Source organism: Andrena cerasifolii, chromosome 6 (genome assembly GCF_050908995.1).
Source record: "Andrena cerasifolii isolate SP2316 chromosome 6, iyAndCera1_principal, whole genome shotgun sequence".
Classification (NCBI taxonomy): domain Eukaryota; kingdom Metazoa; phylum Arthropoda; class Insecta; order Hymenoptera; family Andrenidae; genus Andrena; species Andrena cerasifolii.
Window position 1 is genome coordinate 8,034,215 of NC_135123.1, and position 15,177 is coordinate 8,049,391.

The following is a 15,177-nucleotide window of genomic DNA, read 5'->3' on the forward strand; positions in this document are numbered from 1 at the left end:
AAACAGCTATTGCAAGCACTAGCTTACCTAAATTTATTGCATTTTATGCTGTAGGTGAAGTAATAGGATGTAACGCTGCATTAACGAGATCGATTAACGCTTCATACAGTTTCGCTGATTTATAATTTTACGAACTACGTTTCTAATATTTCCGACGATACGATATAAAGGTGACGCACAACACGTTTTCTAATTTGTATAAAACACGTTTTATTAAAAAGTAACTATAGACATGTGGTTGAATAACAGACGATAGTGCATGAAAGTTACATTAAATATGATTTAATTTACGACAGAGCCGTGATTCGAATATACATAATTGCAAATATTGTACAATGTTCACAATGATATATAAGCGATTATAGGATGAAATACGTTTGAATCCATACGCACTGATAAGACTCCTCTAAAGAATTCTATTATATTATTAATCTCAATTTGTTAACAATGAACACTTAAAAGGCACAATTAATTTCAATAGTACAAAAATATGAAAACTCAAGTGCACAAGAAACATCACTTATTCTCTATGAAAACTATTACTACCAAATGTATTTCCAAACCATAATCAATCGCCCCGTAAAATCTGAATCTCTAATAATACATACATACGCGTATAAACATGCATGTAAGTACGCCGACGCGTATATACACGCATATGTATACATGTAGAATAGTGGTAAAACTGTAATTATAATATAAAAATTTTCTTATTACATGCTTGCATAAATAAATGCACCTCATAGAGGTTCAAGTCTTTCAGAAGTTGATTAACCATGTGCTCAGTCTACTGAAGTCTATGAATTCATAGACGCAACGTTCTGCGTAGAACTGTATTCTTGGTTCGTTTTAATAACGTAACATTCAGCCTCGTGTAATGGACCGCGCTTCGAAACACGTATATGTATATATTTAATAAACTTTCAATCTAGAATTCAGACACCGTCAAACGAAATTCAATCAACTATTAAAATTGTGTTCAACAAAGACTATATATATAATTTATAAGCAATATATTCAAAGAAATTCAATAAAAGTGTGATTACCCGACCTGGACGTAAACGTTTAAGGTAACAATGATTCGCTTGCGCCTGAATGTTTGTTACCATCGCTATGTTATGTCGTTGTAAAATGTAATAACTTCGCAGACTTGCTCCTGATACAACAGCAAAGTCGAAACTCTTTCTTCCTTGTCTTAAAAATCAAGATCAATCCTTTTGCTGCGACTTTCGATTATAAATGTAAATAAAGCTAAGCTACTTGTGTTTGCATGTCCAGGACATAAAGCCATTTTGATACATAGATGCACTTTGTAATTAACTAGACTTACAAAATACCACAAATAATAAGCGAATCGTCGATCGATTATCAGACGTCTCCGTTACTTTACAGTGCGCTGACTAAGTTGACTATCTCGTAAAATAAAAAAAAAAACAATTCGGATTGTTCATGTTCTGTTAATGTATGCTGAATGAATGCAAGAGTGCTGAAATCACCGAAGGTTATAAATAAATGCACAAAATACATTACTCACGATATATTAGTTTTATTTATAGAATCGATTACAGGATTTTCATAATAAATATTTGTAATCTTTTGAGTAACTGTCTTCGATAATCGTGGAACGTTGTGCATAATGTATACGCATATATTTTTAAATAAATTGGACCTTGACTTTTATCAAATACTGGGCCAGATAAGTGTATAATATTTCAGCACTCCAAGTATAAATGGAAAAATTAAAAAATAATTTCATTAATACGTAAGGTACTTTTGTGCTCTATTAAAAGCCGTGAGCTTTGCTCTTTATATATTACGGTAAAAATATATGGTGTGAATCCCTTAGTGAAGATGAGTTATGATAATATGTACCAGTGCAACATGAATAAATCAATTAGTAGTTTTACGAAAGAGAGTAAAAATTTCGCAACTCTTAACAACAGAATAATTATTGAACAATCTGCGAACTGTATGCGCTCTCAACATAAATATTCTGTCCGTTCAGTGTCATTTCACTGTAAAGTGTCAGAAAACTCTCACGTATATATATGTATATATATATGTGTCGGTAATTACGAAAGTGGTTTAAGTGAAAAATCGAAAGAAGTGAGTTTATTACTTATTTTGTATTGCATCCATCTAAATAACCACTAAATTCACTTTTTCTCGATTTTCCACTTGGACCACTATCATAACAACCGACATATATGTAACACATATGTATACATGTATATAAATACATGTTTCTCTTACTCAGATTTTCGCAATTAGGAGCCGAACATTCCGTTATAGAAGCTATACGTATCGTTTTATGTTTGTTAAAGCAAAATGCAGCAATTTCGTTTCTTCTTACGTTCGTTCCCGTCCCCTTGATTTTCCTGTGCTTTACGCGCAGCTATTGCACGCATTAAGTCAAAGAATACCTGTAATACAATAAACAACCGTCGATTTTCAACTTATACTTCTACCCATATCGTAATTAAAGACCGCAAAAGTAATCATTACTAAGTAAAGTAATCACTGAACTAAGTATAATGTTAGAAATATTCCCCAATATATATAGCTATCGGTAGTTAGATATAAAACTACAACTTCTGTCTTTGTCTTTGGCTTCAATTTTGTCCATTAACTTTAGAGAACTAATGCATAGTAAAGAGAAAAAACCACATATCAAATGAACGAAGATACAATACTGCAGTGATGTATAATACTTATTTGCATGGCCAAAATAAACATGCGTAACGGCAAGCTATATTTACTATTTTACGTTACGATTCGCAGAATGGTTCTCAGACTTTTTCACTTCTAAAACGGATGTCTCAGAAGTGAAAATAGAGAATCACTCTGCGCCCATGTAACGTGGAACGCTAAACTGAAGTTGTACATGCATACGCAGTATCTCAGGCATAAGCAAGTGTCAACATGATAAGCGAAATATATATATATATATGTAAAAAAAATCTTATTCTGTACATGCCTGTCTGACACTCTTGCAGAAGGTTGATACTTCTGGCATGACTGTTACCTGCTGATAATTGTACATGTACTTATACTTATTTGAAATTTCAGAGAAAAGTGAAAAGAATACTGCAATTTATAAAAAAAATCTAATCATCATCCAGCCTCTCCGTTATAAGAAATTAAAAACAGTGCAAAAGAACAGCAAACCTATAGAATAATGCACTTCTTTTTCTTCTTCTTGGCACGGTCCTTCCCACGACCGTTACTTGCCGATTTGTCCTCGATCTTGCGCGACCTTATTTCACGCATCAAGTCGAAAAATACCTGGAAATGTGCAATCGATGCTATCTCAAACCTTCGAGGCTTGAAGAGTGTGCTTTATGAGCTAAAGGAGATATGCAATGTGTATATGTATTTATCGTGAGCTTACAAGAATATCTTTTTACGACAAGGATTTATTGGTGCGCAAGCTATAAGACGTTGTGTATCGCCAAAAAAAACAAAAGAAAAAAAGGAAAGAGAAGAGTCTATAATAAATTGCGAATCAAGCTAAATAATCATGTATCTCATGCAACTGCTCAGTGGTCTAACGTGTTACGGTAAATTTTAGATGGTGTAACAAATGAAATATCAAAGATGCATGTGCATTACAAGATTTTTACACACGGCTATAAATGTAGAAATCTTATGACTATCAGCGAAGTGCTATTAAAGACTTTAATTACTGTACCAAACGAGATTGTCTCCTATGGGAACATCTTTATGTTGTTACTGTCCACGCTGCTTTATATAAAAACAAGGCTCACCTCGGTGTCGATTAGTAATTACCTTATCAACATTCTCCTTCGTCTTTGCACTTGTTTCTACATATGGTACACCCCACTGTTGTGATCTGGCTTGAGCTTCGGCTAAACTAACTTTCCTCTTCTCTTGCAGATCACTCTTATTTCCCACCAATAGAAATGGAATGTTCTCATCGTTTTTTACCCTAAGAATCTGCTCCCTGTATAGAAGATATTAAATGTATTCACCTTCTTGTACACACATACATACCATACGCACATTTCTCTACTTAACTGGCCGTCGCTCACCTAAATTCTTGGGTTGCCTGAAAACTGTCATCCTCTGTTATCGAAAAGACACAAAGAAATCCTTCTCCGCTTCGGAAGTAATTATCCCGAATGGCGGCGTAATCTTCTTGGCCTGCGGTATCTAAAATATCTATTTGTACTTCTTCCCCATCTAATACAACCTTTTTTCTGTAGGAATCCGCTTTTGTAGGTTCGTAATCTTCAACAAACTGATTAGAATACAATGAAAAATATACACGCATTCTAACGCGGCTTAATCTACGGCGACTTTTTTCTATTATACATATTGTGTACCTCGTCGTACATAAATTGTAACGTGAGAGCAGACTTTCCAACGCCTCCACTCCCAACCATTATCACTTTATGCATCGCTGGTGTAGTACCTGGCTTCTTCGACATGTTGCTACGAGTTTCTAGAACCAATTGCAAAAATTGTAAATGGCAGTGTTTACACAACGTTTATCCTACATTTATGAAATTGTACATTTTCTTAGAAATTGGTGCTATTAAAGGAAGTTACACTTGAGAAAGGCAGGATGTGAAACTACTGTTGTCAGCTTGAGAAATCTAAGGAACAGGGTCAGGAGCGTACAACTATCTGGACTACATTATGTACTCTATATTCTGGTTTACATTGTGCAAGTCAATCAACTATATTAACTTGTGATGAAAAATTCTAGCTTTCAAAATAATTATCAAACACGGACTTTCGCGCATACAACGACCAAGAAAACCCTATCTTTCTATAAATAAAGAACCGTTTCGAACCATATAAACATTGAAAATTAATTGACCATAATTCCTGTTAAAAAGGTATCAGCCCTTCTTTGCGCGAGGAATATAAAAGACTCATTCACACAGTCACAAAATTCGACGAAGACGATCTAAAGATAAGATAAGGAAAGCAACTGCAAGGAGAACCCGGAAATAGTTTCGATGTACACAGAGTGATGCATTTAATTTTTTCGTCTCGTGTTTATGTGCCGCGAGTATGGAGATGCAAACGACGGGTATGGTGAAACGAGAGGTGTAGCACTATGCACCGTTTCCGATAGAATTAGAAATGTTGTTTACGTTGTGTCACACTTGTCTATGCAGAGAAGTATAACAAAAAACACCGAAACGTATAGATATAGGGATGACGAATAATGAAAAAGGCGGTGCCACACGCCCAATTTCAAGGAATGCCCGCTTCGATTTCCAGGTTCCCTTTATCCATCGTATTCAACTATATCCATTTAAGCACAGTTTCTATCTTGAATGATCGACGATAAACAAGGATCGAGGAAATACCTTTCGAACGATCGCGTGTGTCGAAAAACGTTCGATGTTTTCTCTACGACCTCGGTGGTCGCGCTTTACTTCGCTCTACCGCGACTGGTAGTACCGATAATTAACTACAGAGGTACCGCGCCACCCTATCGGCTTCTTCGCGCACTGCACTACCGGCGCTGAAAATAATCGACATTTCCATTCGACGCATGAACAAAAAGAGCTTCACATGTTACGTATATATTCGAAAAGCTGCAGCGTATTTTCTTTGGTTGAAATAAATTTTCTTCGAGAAATTCACAAATGTACCAACAAACATAGGGGAAGTAACGAACAAATGGATACACAGTAAAGATAATAGACCTTCTTTTAAACTAATAATGACACAAGATATTCCACAAGTAAAACATAAGAAACGTGTTTAAACAGAGATTCAAAAGATAAATGAAAAATGAAGTTACAGGGATTCGTTACGTTGACCTAAACGTGGCCGAAACTATAGTTGGAGGTTTAACAAACTATACATTACGCGAAGCAAGTCGTTACTTGTCTACTATTTAAATAATAAAACAGATATCTATTGCCACCTCATTACTAATTCGAAGCGTTTTCGATCCCACTCGCCACTTGTCTGCTGGTGATTTTCTAGAATGTGTTCTTATTCGTCCCTACCTAGTTACCAATATTTCCTATTGGTTGCCGCGGCAAGCGAAGAAACGAACGGGCATTCGCTAGTGCTCTCCGCTCGTGCTCCCCATTTTACTGACGACTCGATCTATATTAATATATTCAGTCATATTCAGTTCTCATTTGACAATCACACTAAAATAAAGAATGACTCCACTTTGAAGTACAGTAGCCCATTCGTTCGCGCGGAAACCAGAAGAAATCGGTTCGAAAAGAATAAAGTGACGTCAAGAGGAATCGCGTGATCGCTCTCGAGGCTACGGGACTGGTCAGAGGTGTCTCGCATGTACAGTGGTGTTTGCCAAAAGCTTCCGAATGGAATTCGCGTTAAATTTCCGAAGTACCTCGGTGGATATTCTTCTGCTCGAGAGAAATGCATCCAATTAACAAAATGATAATCGAGCCCGCTTTCTAACAGAATCGATGGTCGTTCGAGTGTTTTCTCCGAACACGCGAAGAAGCCGCGCAATGAGAGTTACTGGCGAGGAGATTTGCCCGCAGCTCGATTCGTATGTAATAATAATCGCTTCGAGACTCGAGGTCTGTGTGCGGCGCGGCGCGTATTAAACTTCCGACTTTTCCGGCGAACGTTCCTCTTCTCTCTTCCCTCGGTGCCTCCTTCTTCGCCCTGTACTCCGCCACTTCCGACCACCTCTTTAAGCTTGTTGCTCGCGTTCGCTCGTGCAGACTTGCAGTGCATGTCCATGACTGTATCGGGACGATGCCGAGCGTTTAACGCGATGACATGCCCGTAATTACGAGTCGTAGGATGGAGCCGTAGTGACAAAGTGAAATTACCGCGTCGAGTTTCCATGCGCGATTAACAAGCGACACGAACGTACGTAGTGCACTTTACACCTGGTGAGCCTTTCAGAAATCTCTTCAAGTGTTCTTTCACTCTTAGAGAGTGTTAGCCACCAGCGAGACAACCAAAGACAACCAACCGAGACATTCAGCCAAGTGATCGGAAAGGGAATATCTACGCGTATCTCGTAGGATGACCGATCCGAAAATCGAGATGCATTACACACCACCGACCTCTGACACCATTCAAACCAAACCTTTTCCCATTCGAGGTAAGAACTTTTTTTCTTACGATTACGTATATATAGACGAGGGACTGTTCTTGTTCTGAAACATCGCCAAGGGAGGGACTAGGTTGGGTACGATTCACTGGAAAATGAAAGAAAATTGAAAGGAATTTACGAACCTACGCTCGGTCCCTGACACGTTCCTAATATTTTATAAATGGGAAATTTTCCTCGGCGAGTTCACTTTAATGGGGATAATGTACCGCCCCCGATTAGCCTCACGTGGGCTACTGCACCGTGCCCAATTGCCCTCCAGGAACATAACCTCGGAGACGTTGCACCATACTGGTCGCGTAGAACACGCTTATATTGAACGATGCGTATTACGTAGGTGTATACTTTTGATAGACAGAGGATCGTATTAACTGCCCGAACCTTGTGATGAAACGAATTCGACTGCGGCCGGTGCAAAGACGGTTGTATCCGACACCATGAGAACAGCCTTTAGTCCTGACCTTGGTCACGAATGATTGCTCCTGCGAATAGATACTACTACTTACACGCTCAATGGCAATACATATTCGTCATCAATAAGGCTGATGAAATTTAGAATGAATTACTTCGAGTAAATCTTGAGGGGGCGTTTGCCGAATTGCCTTCGCAGGCGCCATGCAATACTTATGCCTTTTGTTTGAACGTGGCAGCGATTCACGCGGAAAACCACTGAGGCGCCATCGTCGAATACTTTCACAGACGACGGATATCCAAAGCTGATTTTCTCGACATAAGTCGTGTAAAATAATTGTGAGAGCTCCAAGGGCAATCGATTTCCTGACGAGGCACCCGCTTCAAGTGATTCTTTGCGTAACCGTAAATCCCCTTCTCTATATGCGCGCGTAGAACCCCTCTTGATCGTGTCAAAATGTGCGATCGTACCTCGATCTTTATACGATTGTTAAATACAACAGCGCGACGATAAAATTAATCTGAGAAAGATTGGACTGCGATGAAGAACGGCACATTCGCGCGCGCGCGCGCGCCCGCTTGCTTACGTGTTTTTCGAATCACAGGGGGTGCTATTTCGTAAACGACGACAGATAAGAAAATGTTTTTCGTTTGAAAAGTCGATGGGCAAACAAGAGTACGCGCCGTCTTCGTGACGATACGTCGAGCTGTTGTTTTATCTGATCAAGATTCATGAATCAGCAGCAACCGTTTGGGCATTTATATACGGATCCGTTTATCCCAACGAGCTTTATGAGAATCCAATTCTATTATTCCCCCCTGTGGCCTAAGCTGGTGAAAATAGGCAAGCGGTCATTAATAGAATCCGACCCGGAATTGCGTAAATTTCTTTGGGCAGCCGTTGCATTCTGATCGTCGCATAAATCTAACGGCTGTCGAGCGACATTCGCACAGACAGGCACGAACACGCTCGCAGCTTTATCTGGGATCGAACGTGCGGACAATTATTATCCAACTACGTTTACTGTACTAAATGCGATAATTCGCCGCGGTGTTAAAAGCGACCGCACGCGAAGGACAGATCTATCGGCACGTGCCAGGAAAACCAATAAAGATAAATAAAAAGTATACGTATCTACGCTTATAGGTTGATCCATAATCAGCGGTACCAGTCCGAGAGGAAACGATCGCTGCTTGCAAATAGATAAACGGGGAATGTGGAGTAATATTTTTTCCTGCAAACTTTTGCTGCCCAATAAAAGCTACTTACGGGCTGGACAATGTAACGATAATTGAAAAGCACGCTCTGTGCACGCAGCGCATGAGATACGAGATCCATATTGGTAGAAACCGGTTTGCCGCGCTGACAAGAAATTTCGATCTGGGTGATAATTCCGAATCAATATGCGCTCACTTCTGCTTAACGACTCGTCAGTCGTCATGCTTGTATGCAACATTCTACTGTTTTCAGTTAGTCCAGCAAAAAAATTGCGTAATATATAGTTGTATATTCTCTATATATCCCTAAAGATTAAAGTTTATATTTATTCACTCTAAAGCGGTGAAATTGACCTGTAAAAAAAATTCGATTCTGTTATAACTCGTGACTCCTAATGTCACTGGACTAAGTAGGCATTTTTCAAATGTCCAGCTTCCAACCGCCTCCTTGCTCGATCTAGCGCTTAGAGGCATAGACTTCTAGAACTTAAGAAATGGATGTTACCACTGTTTACGGAAGACTCATTATTTGCTGGTTGTAGGTGAACGGGCAAATTTCGTGAACAAGCCTCATGTGATCGCTATGGTCGGTCTGCCGGCCCGCGGCAAGACCTACATCTCGAAGAAGCTGTGTAGATACTTGAACTGGATCGGGATCAGCACGAAGGTGTTCAATCTAGGGGAGTACAGGCGACACGCGACCACCGCCTACCAATGCCACGAGTTCTTCCGCCCGGACAATATAAAGGCGATGGCGATACGTACCCAGTGCGCGATGGATGCGCTCAACGACGTCTGCCAGTGGTTGGAGAGCGGGGACGGCGAGGTGGCTGTGTTCGACGCCACCAACTCCACCGTCGATAGACGCCAACTGATCTGGGATATCGTGGTCGAGAAGATGGGCTTCAAGCTATTCTTCGTCGAGTCTGTCTGTAACGATCCGGAGATCGTCGAGCAGAACATCATGGAAGTATGGAACAGCCTTCTTCTAAATGCCCCTGAAACACACAGTGATTCTTATAGTACCGTTCTACCGACTATTGGTTCAAGCATTCCTGTACGATCACGAAAGAATAAGTTGGGGACTGAGTTACGATGAAATGCAACCTCTGTTCGTTTAGGTAAAGGTGAGCAGTCCGGATTACGCCAACATGAACAAGGAGGAAGTGTTGGCCGACTTCACGCTGAGGATCGAGCACTACCAAGAGAAATATCAGCCACTGGACGAGAATCAGGAGAGCGATCTTTCCTTCATGAAGATCTACAATACCGGCGAGAAGGTGCTGGTCCATAAGCACGAGGGTCATATACAAAGTAGGATAGTCTATTACCTCATGAACATCCACATAGTGCCACGCACCATTTACTTAACCAGGCACGGCGAGAGCGGGATGAACATCGACAGTAAGATAGGCGGGGACTCGGAGCTGAGCGACAGAGGCTGGGAATACGCCAAAGCTTTGGCTAGCTTTATCACTGGCCAGGATATACAGGTAAGCATGGCGTACAAAAGAGAGGGAATATAGGGGGAGGAAAATACGGAGCATAAATTCAACCGATTGCAGGGACTGCGAGTGTGGACTAGCTGGCTGAAGAGGACAATACAGACTGCGAGCGATGTGAACGCTCCTCAGGAAAGGTGGAAGGCGCTCAACGAGATCGACGCGGTAAGATGAGACAGATGAAGTGCAAGGAGCTGAAAGAATATCGATTATAGAGAGAATAGGTAAACGTTGCAATTCTCCACACTCGTGCGTAGGGTATCTGCGAAGAAATGACTTACGAGGAGATCGCTGACAAGTACCCGACCGATTTCGCCGCGAGAGATCAGAACAAATTCTCCTATCGTTATCCGAGAGGGGAAAGTTACGAAGATCTGGTCGCGCGATTGGAGCCTGTAATAATGGAGCTGGAACGACAGGGTAATGTACTGGTTGTCAGTCATCAAGCGGTTCTGCGATGTCTGCTAGCTTATTTCTTGGACAAAAACGCGGGTAAGCAGAACGTACACTGATACCGATTACATATTCTCGAGCGCAATTTCGCACGCCGTTAACTCTATTCGTTTTTTTTTTTTGCTCTAAGCATTTACATAGCCACGGTACAGATGGTGCAAAGCTATTAGACACAATATGCGTCATTCAACCGTTCGCATTGTGAATGCGCGGAAATGTATTTACGTTGAAGCACGTGCGTCGAGGTTGCGTAACTTTTGACGTTCGAGTTATCGGAAAGAAGTAGGGAAATAGATCTGTGCGCGGGGATCGGGGTGCCTGGAACGACGTAGTTCATGCAATGAAAGTTCAAGGCACTCCGTTCGTGTTTACATAAATTTACCACCGCTTGTCGTAAGTCGCGAGTTCTTCTCTTTGCTCGGCTAGTAAGGGTATTGATAATCTTAAAGGACGATTTACTTTTTGTGTTACTGCAACATGAGCCTTTTTTGATTGCAGATGAATTGCCATATTTGCAAGTACCGTTACACACTATCATTAAACTAACGCCCGTTGCTTATGGTTGCAAAGTGGAGCACATTCGATTGCCTATCGACGCGGTGGACACGCATCGGCCGAAACCAAAGGTAGAAACGATCAGAATTGTATCATAGTAATCGTTTTTCCCCCCTACCTGTATATATATATATACATATATATCCTACGCGTGCGTGTACTTTGCTAATTTGGGATAAAGAAAGAAAGAAGGGAAGAAAGAAAGAAAGAAGGGAAGAAAGAAAGAAACCGAATCGAAATACATATTCCTATTTGTTTGCTACCCTCAATAAACAAACAAACCACAACCCCTTACGTTTCTTGTTTTAATGTTCCCAGAATATGCGTGACCATTAGTGGATTGGGGCCACTTTCTTGTATCTAATATCGTGTCTAATGTACCCTAAAGTCATCCGCTCTCTTAAATCTCAAGCTTGCAAATTAAAACTGCGCCGCATGCATTTCTTTATACTCTATAGTACATACCTATGGGTACAACGCGAGACGTCGTACCACGCACGTACTTAATATTGTACCGTCGCAACGTAATAGTTTTGTGCAAAATTGTAAGATAGTTAACATTAACTTGTTGCAAGTTAGAGACTAGACGCTCTAACCTGCTAACTGGTCGGTTATACGAACTTAAGACTGTACGCATCTGTAAACTGAAGGACCTCATCGCCACATACCACATTTCTCTAATAAATCACGTATCCTTTCCGGTAAATATTCGTTTGTGTGAATGTAAATTGTCGTAGCGAATAAGCATTGTGAATGTTTTGTCGTTGTAGAGCAAAAAGATTTTGTACTACGTTGTGATCTGTACACGTATTATACAACTTTCTAGAGTATGGTACGACGTGACCATAAAACTTATCATTAAATCCAGCTTGATAACATGCCTGCAAGAACTTCATTATTTTCTGTTCACATAGAATCTAGACGTAGTAATGCGTGGTAGCTGCTGCTTACTGTAGTGGGGCCATCATGCAACCGAATGTAATCGGTCCTTGTGAAACTATTTTCAGATCCCAGGATATCTAGAGGAACGATTCCGAAGAAAAGGAACATTGTCTCGCACGTGATAACGACGACGTTGTAGCGCGGCAGAGCTAATTGTCACGATCGTTACGAGGTGCTGAAGACACGCATTCGTTTTTGGCAGCTGGCTGCCTTTGCACGTCCGACGCAACGCGCATCCATTTCATCTTCTAACGTTTCATCAATTTAGGCGACGATCTTATCCTCTACAATTTCCCGACCGAATGATACCCTCCCGTTTTTCTCTTTCTCTATTTCTCTGTTTCTTTCTAACAATACAACTAGTAAAATATGCGCGGATCCGATATACTTTCACTCCTGTATCTCCAATTCATTTCTGGTAGAACCCAGGAACACATTGAGTAATAAAAGTGAAATGGCAGAGTTTCGTGAAACTCGAGCGCATGTGTAATCGCTTTACGTATATCAGTTTCAATTTGACATTTCCTCGAGATGACGCCTTTAATTTTCTGCAGAAGCGTCCGTCCGCATTATCTGTAGAATGTTTCGTGTTGTTTGTAAATGAATTGTCGATAGGAAATGCGAAGATTGATCTCCACTGATATGCTACGATATAGATAACGATTATATTCTACCGATATCATGTTCCGGCGGTCGTCAACTTAACGAGCTGCGTATATACCGATCAGGAAACAATTAACAGCCGTTTGCGCGTTTTAGAAGCTGTCGTCCTGAACGAGAATCATGTTACATTTATGAAAGTTTATCGCCTTACGTACATGATCCAGTTGCCGGGTATTCAGGGAATAAATCCCAGAATATTTTTGTCAATACGATCAAGCGGCGAGGGCGATGATAGAAAACTTTTTGGAGTATAATTTATTTCGAGAGATGTGTACATATTTTTTTAATGCCCTTCACGACGGAAAAAAAATACATTTACTGGAAAACAATGGCCTTGGAAACTTTTAATTCTCATACCCCACTCATCCATCCCACAAATAAAAAATTGAACGAATTACGATTTACCATATTTTTAAAATGCGCCATGTAGCGCTACAGTGGAATTATGAATGGTAATGGCGTGATGCGGTTGTGTTTACATTTAGTGGACCCCGATCGTTGTACAAATCGGTTGTATCCAAAGTACATGCGATGAACAGCGTGATTAATCACAATGATGGCAACGACTAACGAGTTTGGCCCTGACTCTGGTGGCAGAGTAAAGGTAAACTTCCTTTAAGAAGTTCCGTAAAGATTTTCCGCGCATAACCTGCAAATATATCATTTGTATTCGTTACAGGGAGTTACAATCGTGAAACCCATAGTGTACGGCAATGTAGCCCGTTATTTTGGCAAGAAAAGGGAAGAAGACGGACACACCCATCAATGGACAGTTTATGTCAAACCATATCACAACGAAGACATGTCACAATATGTAAAGAAGGTCCATTTTAAATTGCACGAGAGCTACAATAACCCCAACCGTATTATGACAAAGCCACCTTACGAACTCACTGAAACTGGTTGGGGAGAATTTGAAATTGTCATTAAAATATATTTCCACGATCCTAACGAACGTCCTGTGAGTATAATCCTTGTAATGCCACAAATATGGACCGATATAGGCTCATGCAAAGTCTTGTGTTCTGTACAGGTGACTATATATCATATATTGAAGCTATTCCAAACAACACCCGATATACAATTGGGCAAAAAGAGCTTAGTGTCTGAATTTTATGAGGAAATAGTTTTCCAAGACCCAACAGCACTTATGCAACATTTGTTAAACAATGGCAGGCCTATAACTCTTGGTGTTTGGCGACACAACACAGACTGTAGGTATACGTGACAGTCGTTTAATCAAAATTAAAATTTATATGCCTAAAAGCTAATTTTTACCCTGCAGTCGAAGCTAAGAAGGAATCCACGATGAAGGCAGTAATGGAAGCGAGAAACAAAATAAGACTGGAGGTGATAGATCTTAAAGAGAAGTTAACACTGGCAAAAGAGACAATTGCTAAGTTTAAGGATGAAATTGCTAAGATTTCAAAGGCTGGTGGAAGTTTGTCTGTTGCGTGACAAGTGATTAAGGAAATCCTGGAAAACTATTGTAAAATAATATTTTGTACAATTAAATACGATGTATATAGTCCTGTTATAACATAATTATAAATTTAATAAAATAATTGAGTCTAAATGCGTAATGTGTATTAAAATCACATTTCGATAGAAGATTCTATCGCGTATAGTTGCGAGAGTCTGTAGTTACTATAAAAGAGGCGCGCTGACGCCATAATAATACGCAATAATAAGTACAATGAAAGATAAACGCGACAAGGGGGCCCCCACCCTGAAACCACTAACAAAAGACAAAGTTAGGGCTTTTTTTGTTCGTGTAAATAAAAATATAGGACTTAATTGAAATATTCAAAAAATCCTACGGTATCTGAATCTCGTTAGACGAACGTAGAACCATAGACATAATATGTAACTATTAAGATAGCTAACTCGATTTTTTTGGAAAATGGACTTACGCCACTTTCAAAATAAACGGCTCATATATAGACAGAGCGTAAGCTGAGGGGGGTGTAAGATTCGCGGTAAAGGGTGCGATACAGGCAAATCGGGTAACGCAGTGGTTATGTATACCGAATGCTTCCGAAGCTAACCCGACGTCGGGCCGACGTGCCTGTATCTAATTTCTGCCTTTTTCCCTCCAAACCTACCGTTCCCCTCGCCTATAGTCCCAGCTTCTGCTCCGTCTATATATGCTATGCGTAGAACCAACAACTCCCGAAAGTGTTTCATAAACTTCTGATTCTGACAGCGTAGCACACGCGCGTGCGCAAAAGCGTCAAACTCGGATGTCACAAGCTCGTTAAATTTGCGAACCGCGGCCGCTATTTGCAGCGATGTGATTTCGGGTCTTATAAAGGCATACAACGATACGCAATGGTA

At 40.3% G+C, this 15,177-nt stretch overlaps 3 protein-coding genes across 10 annotated transcripts; 2 read left to right on the plus strand and 1 right to left on the minus strand.

The window, feature by feature from the left end:
• Positions 1-185: 185 nt before the first annotated feature.
• Positions 186-5,603, minus strand: Rala (Ras-like protein A). 6 transcript variants are annotated; one of them, XM_076814780.1, is made up of 7 exons: positions 5,348-5,596; positions 4,347-4,466; positions 4,053-4,261; positions 3,790-3,964; positions 3,169-3,285; positions 2,978-3,025; positions 186-2,423 (listed from the first exon to the last, which is right to left on the minus strand). In XM_076814780.1, exons 2-5 carry the CDS (start codon positions 4,449-4,451, stop codon positions 3,169-3,171), a joined length of 606 nt encoding a protein of 201 aa, XP_076670895.1. In that variant the 5' UTR covers positions 4,452-4,466; positions 5,348-5,596; the 3' UTR covers positions 186-2,423; positions 2,978-3,025. The 6 variants fall into 6 exon arrangements, with proteins under 6 accessions (XP_076670895.1, XP_076670893.1, XP_076670894.1 ...); XM_076814778.1 differs by having other exon boundaries at positions 2,978-3,028; XM_076814779.1 differs by having other exon boundaries at positions 2,978-3,087.
• A 478-nt stretch (positions 5,604-6,081) lies between these two features.
• Positions 6,082-13,169, plus strand: Pfrx (6-phosphofructo-2-kinase/fructose-2,6-biphosphatase). 3 transcript variants are annotated; one of them, XM_076814765.1, is made up of 8 exons: positions 6,086-6,849; positions 6,916-7,087; positions 9,268-9,782; positions 9,847-10,218; positions 10,291-10,392; positions 10,485-10,719; positions 11,179-11,306; positions 12,243-13,169. In XM_076814765.1, exons 2-8 carry the CDS (start codon positions 7,009-7,011, stop codon positions 12,297-12,299), a joined length of 1,488 nt encoding a protein of 495 aa, XP_076670880.1. In that variant the 5' UTR covers positions 6,086-6,849; positions 6,916-7,008; the 3' UTR covers positions 12,300-13,169. The 3 variants fall into 3 exon arrangements, with proteins under 3 accessions (XP_076670881.1, XP_076670880.1, XP_076670882.1); XM_076814766.1 differs by lacking the exon at positions 12,243-13,169 and adding an exon at positions 11,554-12,229 and having other exon boundaries at positions 6,082-7,087; XM_076814767.1 differs by having other exon boundaries at positions 6,093-7,087; positions 9,268-9,695.
• Positions 13,170-13,283: 114 nt separating this feature from the next.
• Positions 13,284-14,419, plus strand: Gas41 (YEATS domain-containing protein 4 Gas41). Its single transcript, XM_076814774.1, has 4 exons — positions 13,284-13,444; positions 13,520-13,801; positions 13,874-14,054; positions 14,126-14,419. Exons 1-4 carry the CDS (start codon positions 13,394-13,396, stop codon positions 14,296-14,298), a joined length of 687 nt encoding a protein of 228 aa, XP_076670889.1. The 5' UTR covers positions 13,284-13,393; the 3' UTR covers positions 14,299-14,419.
• Positions 14,420-15,177: the final 758 nt, after the last annotated feature.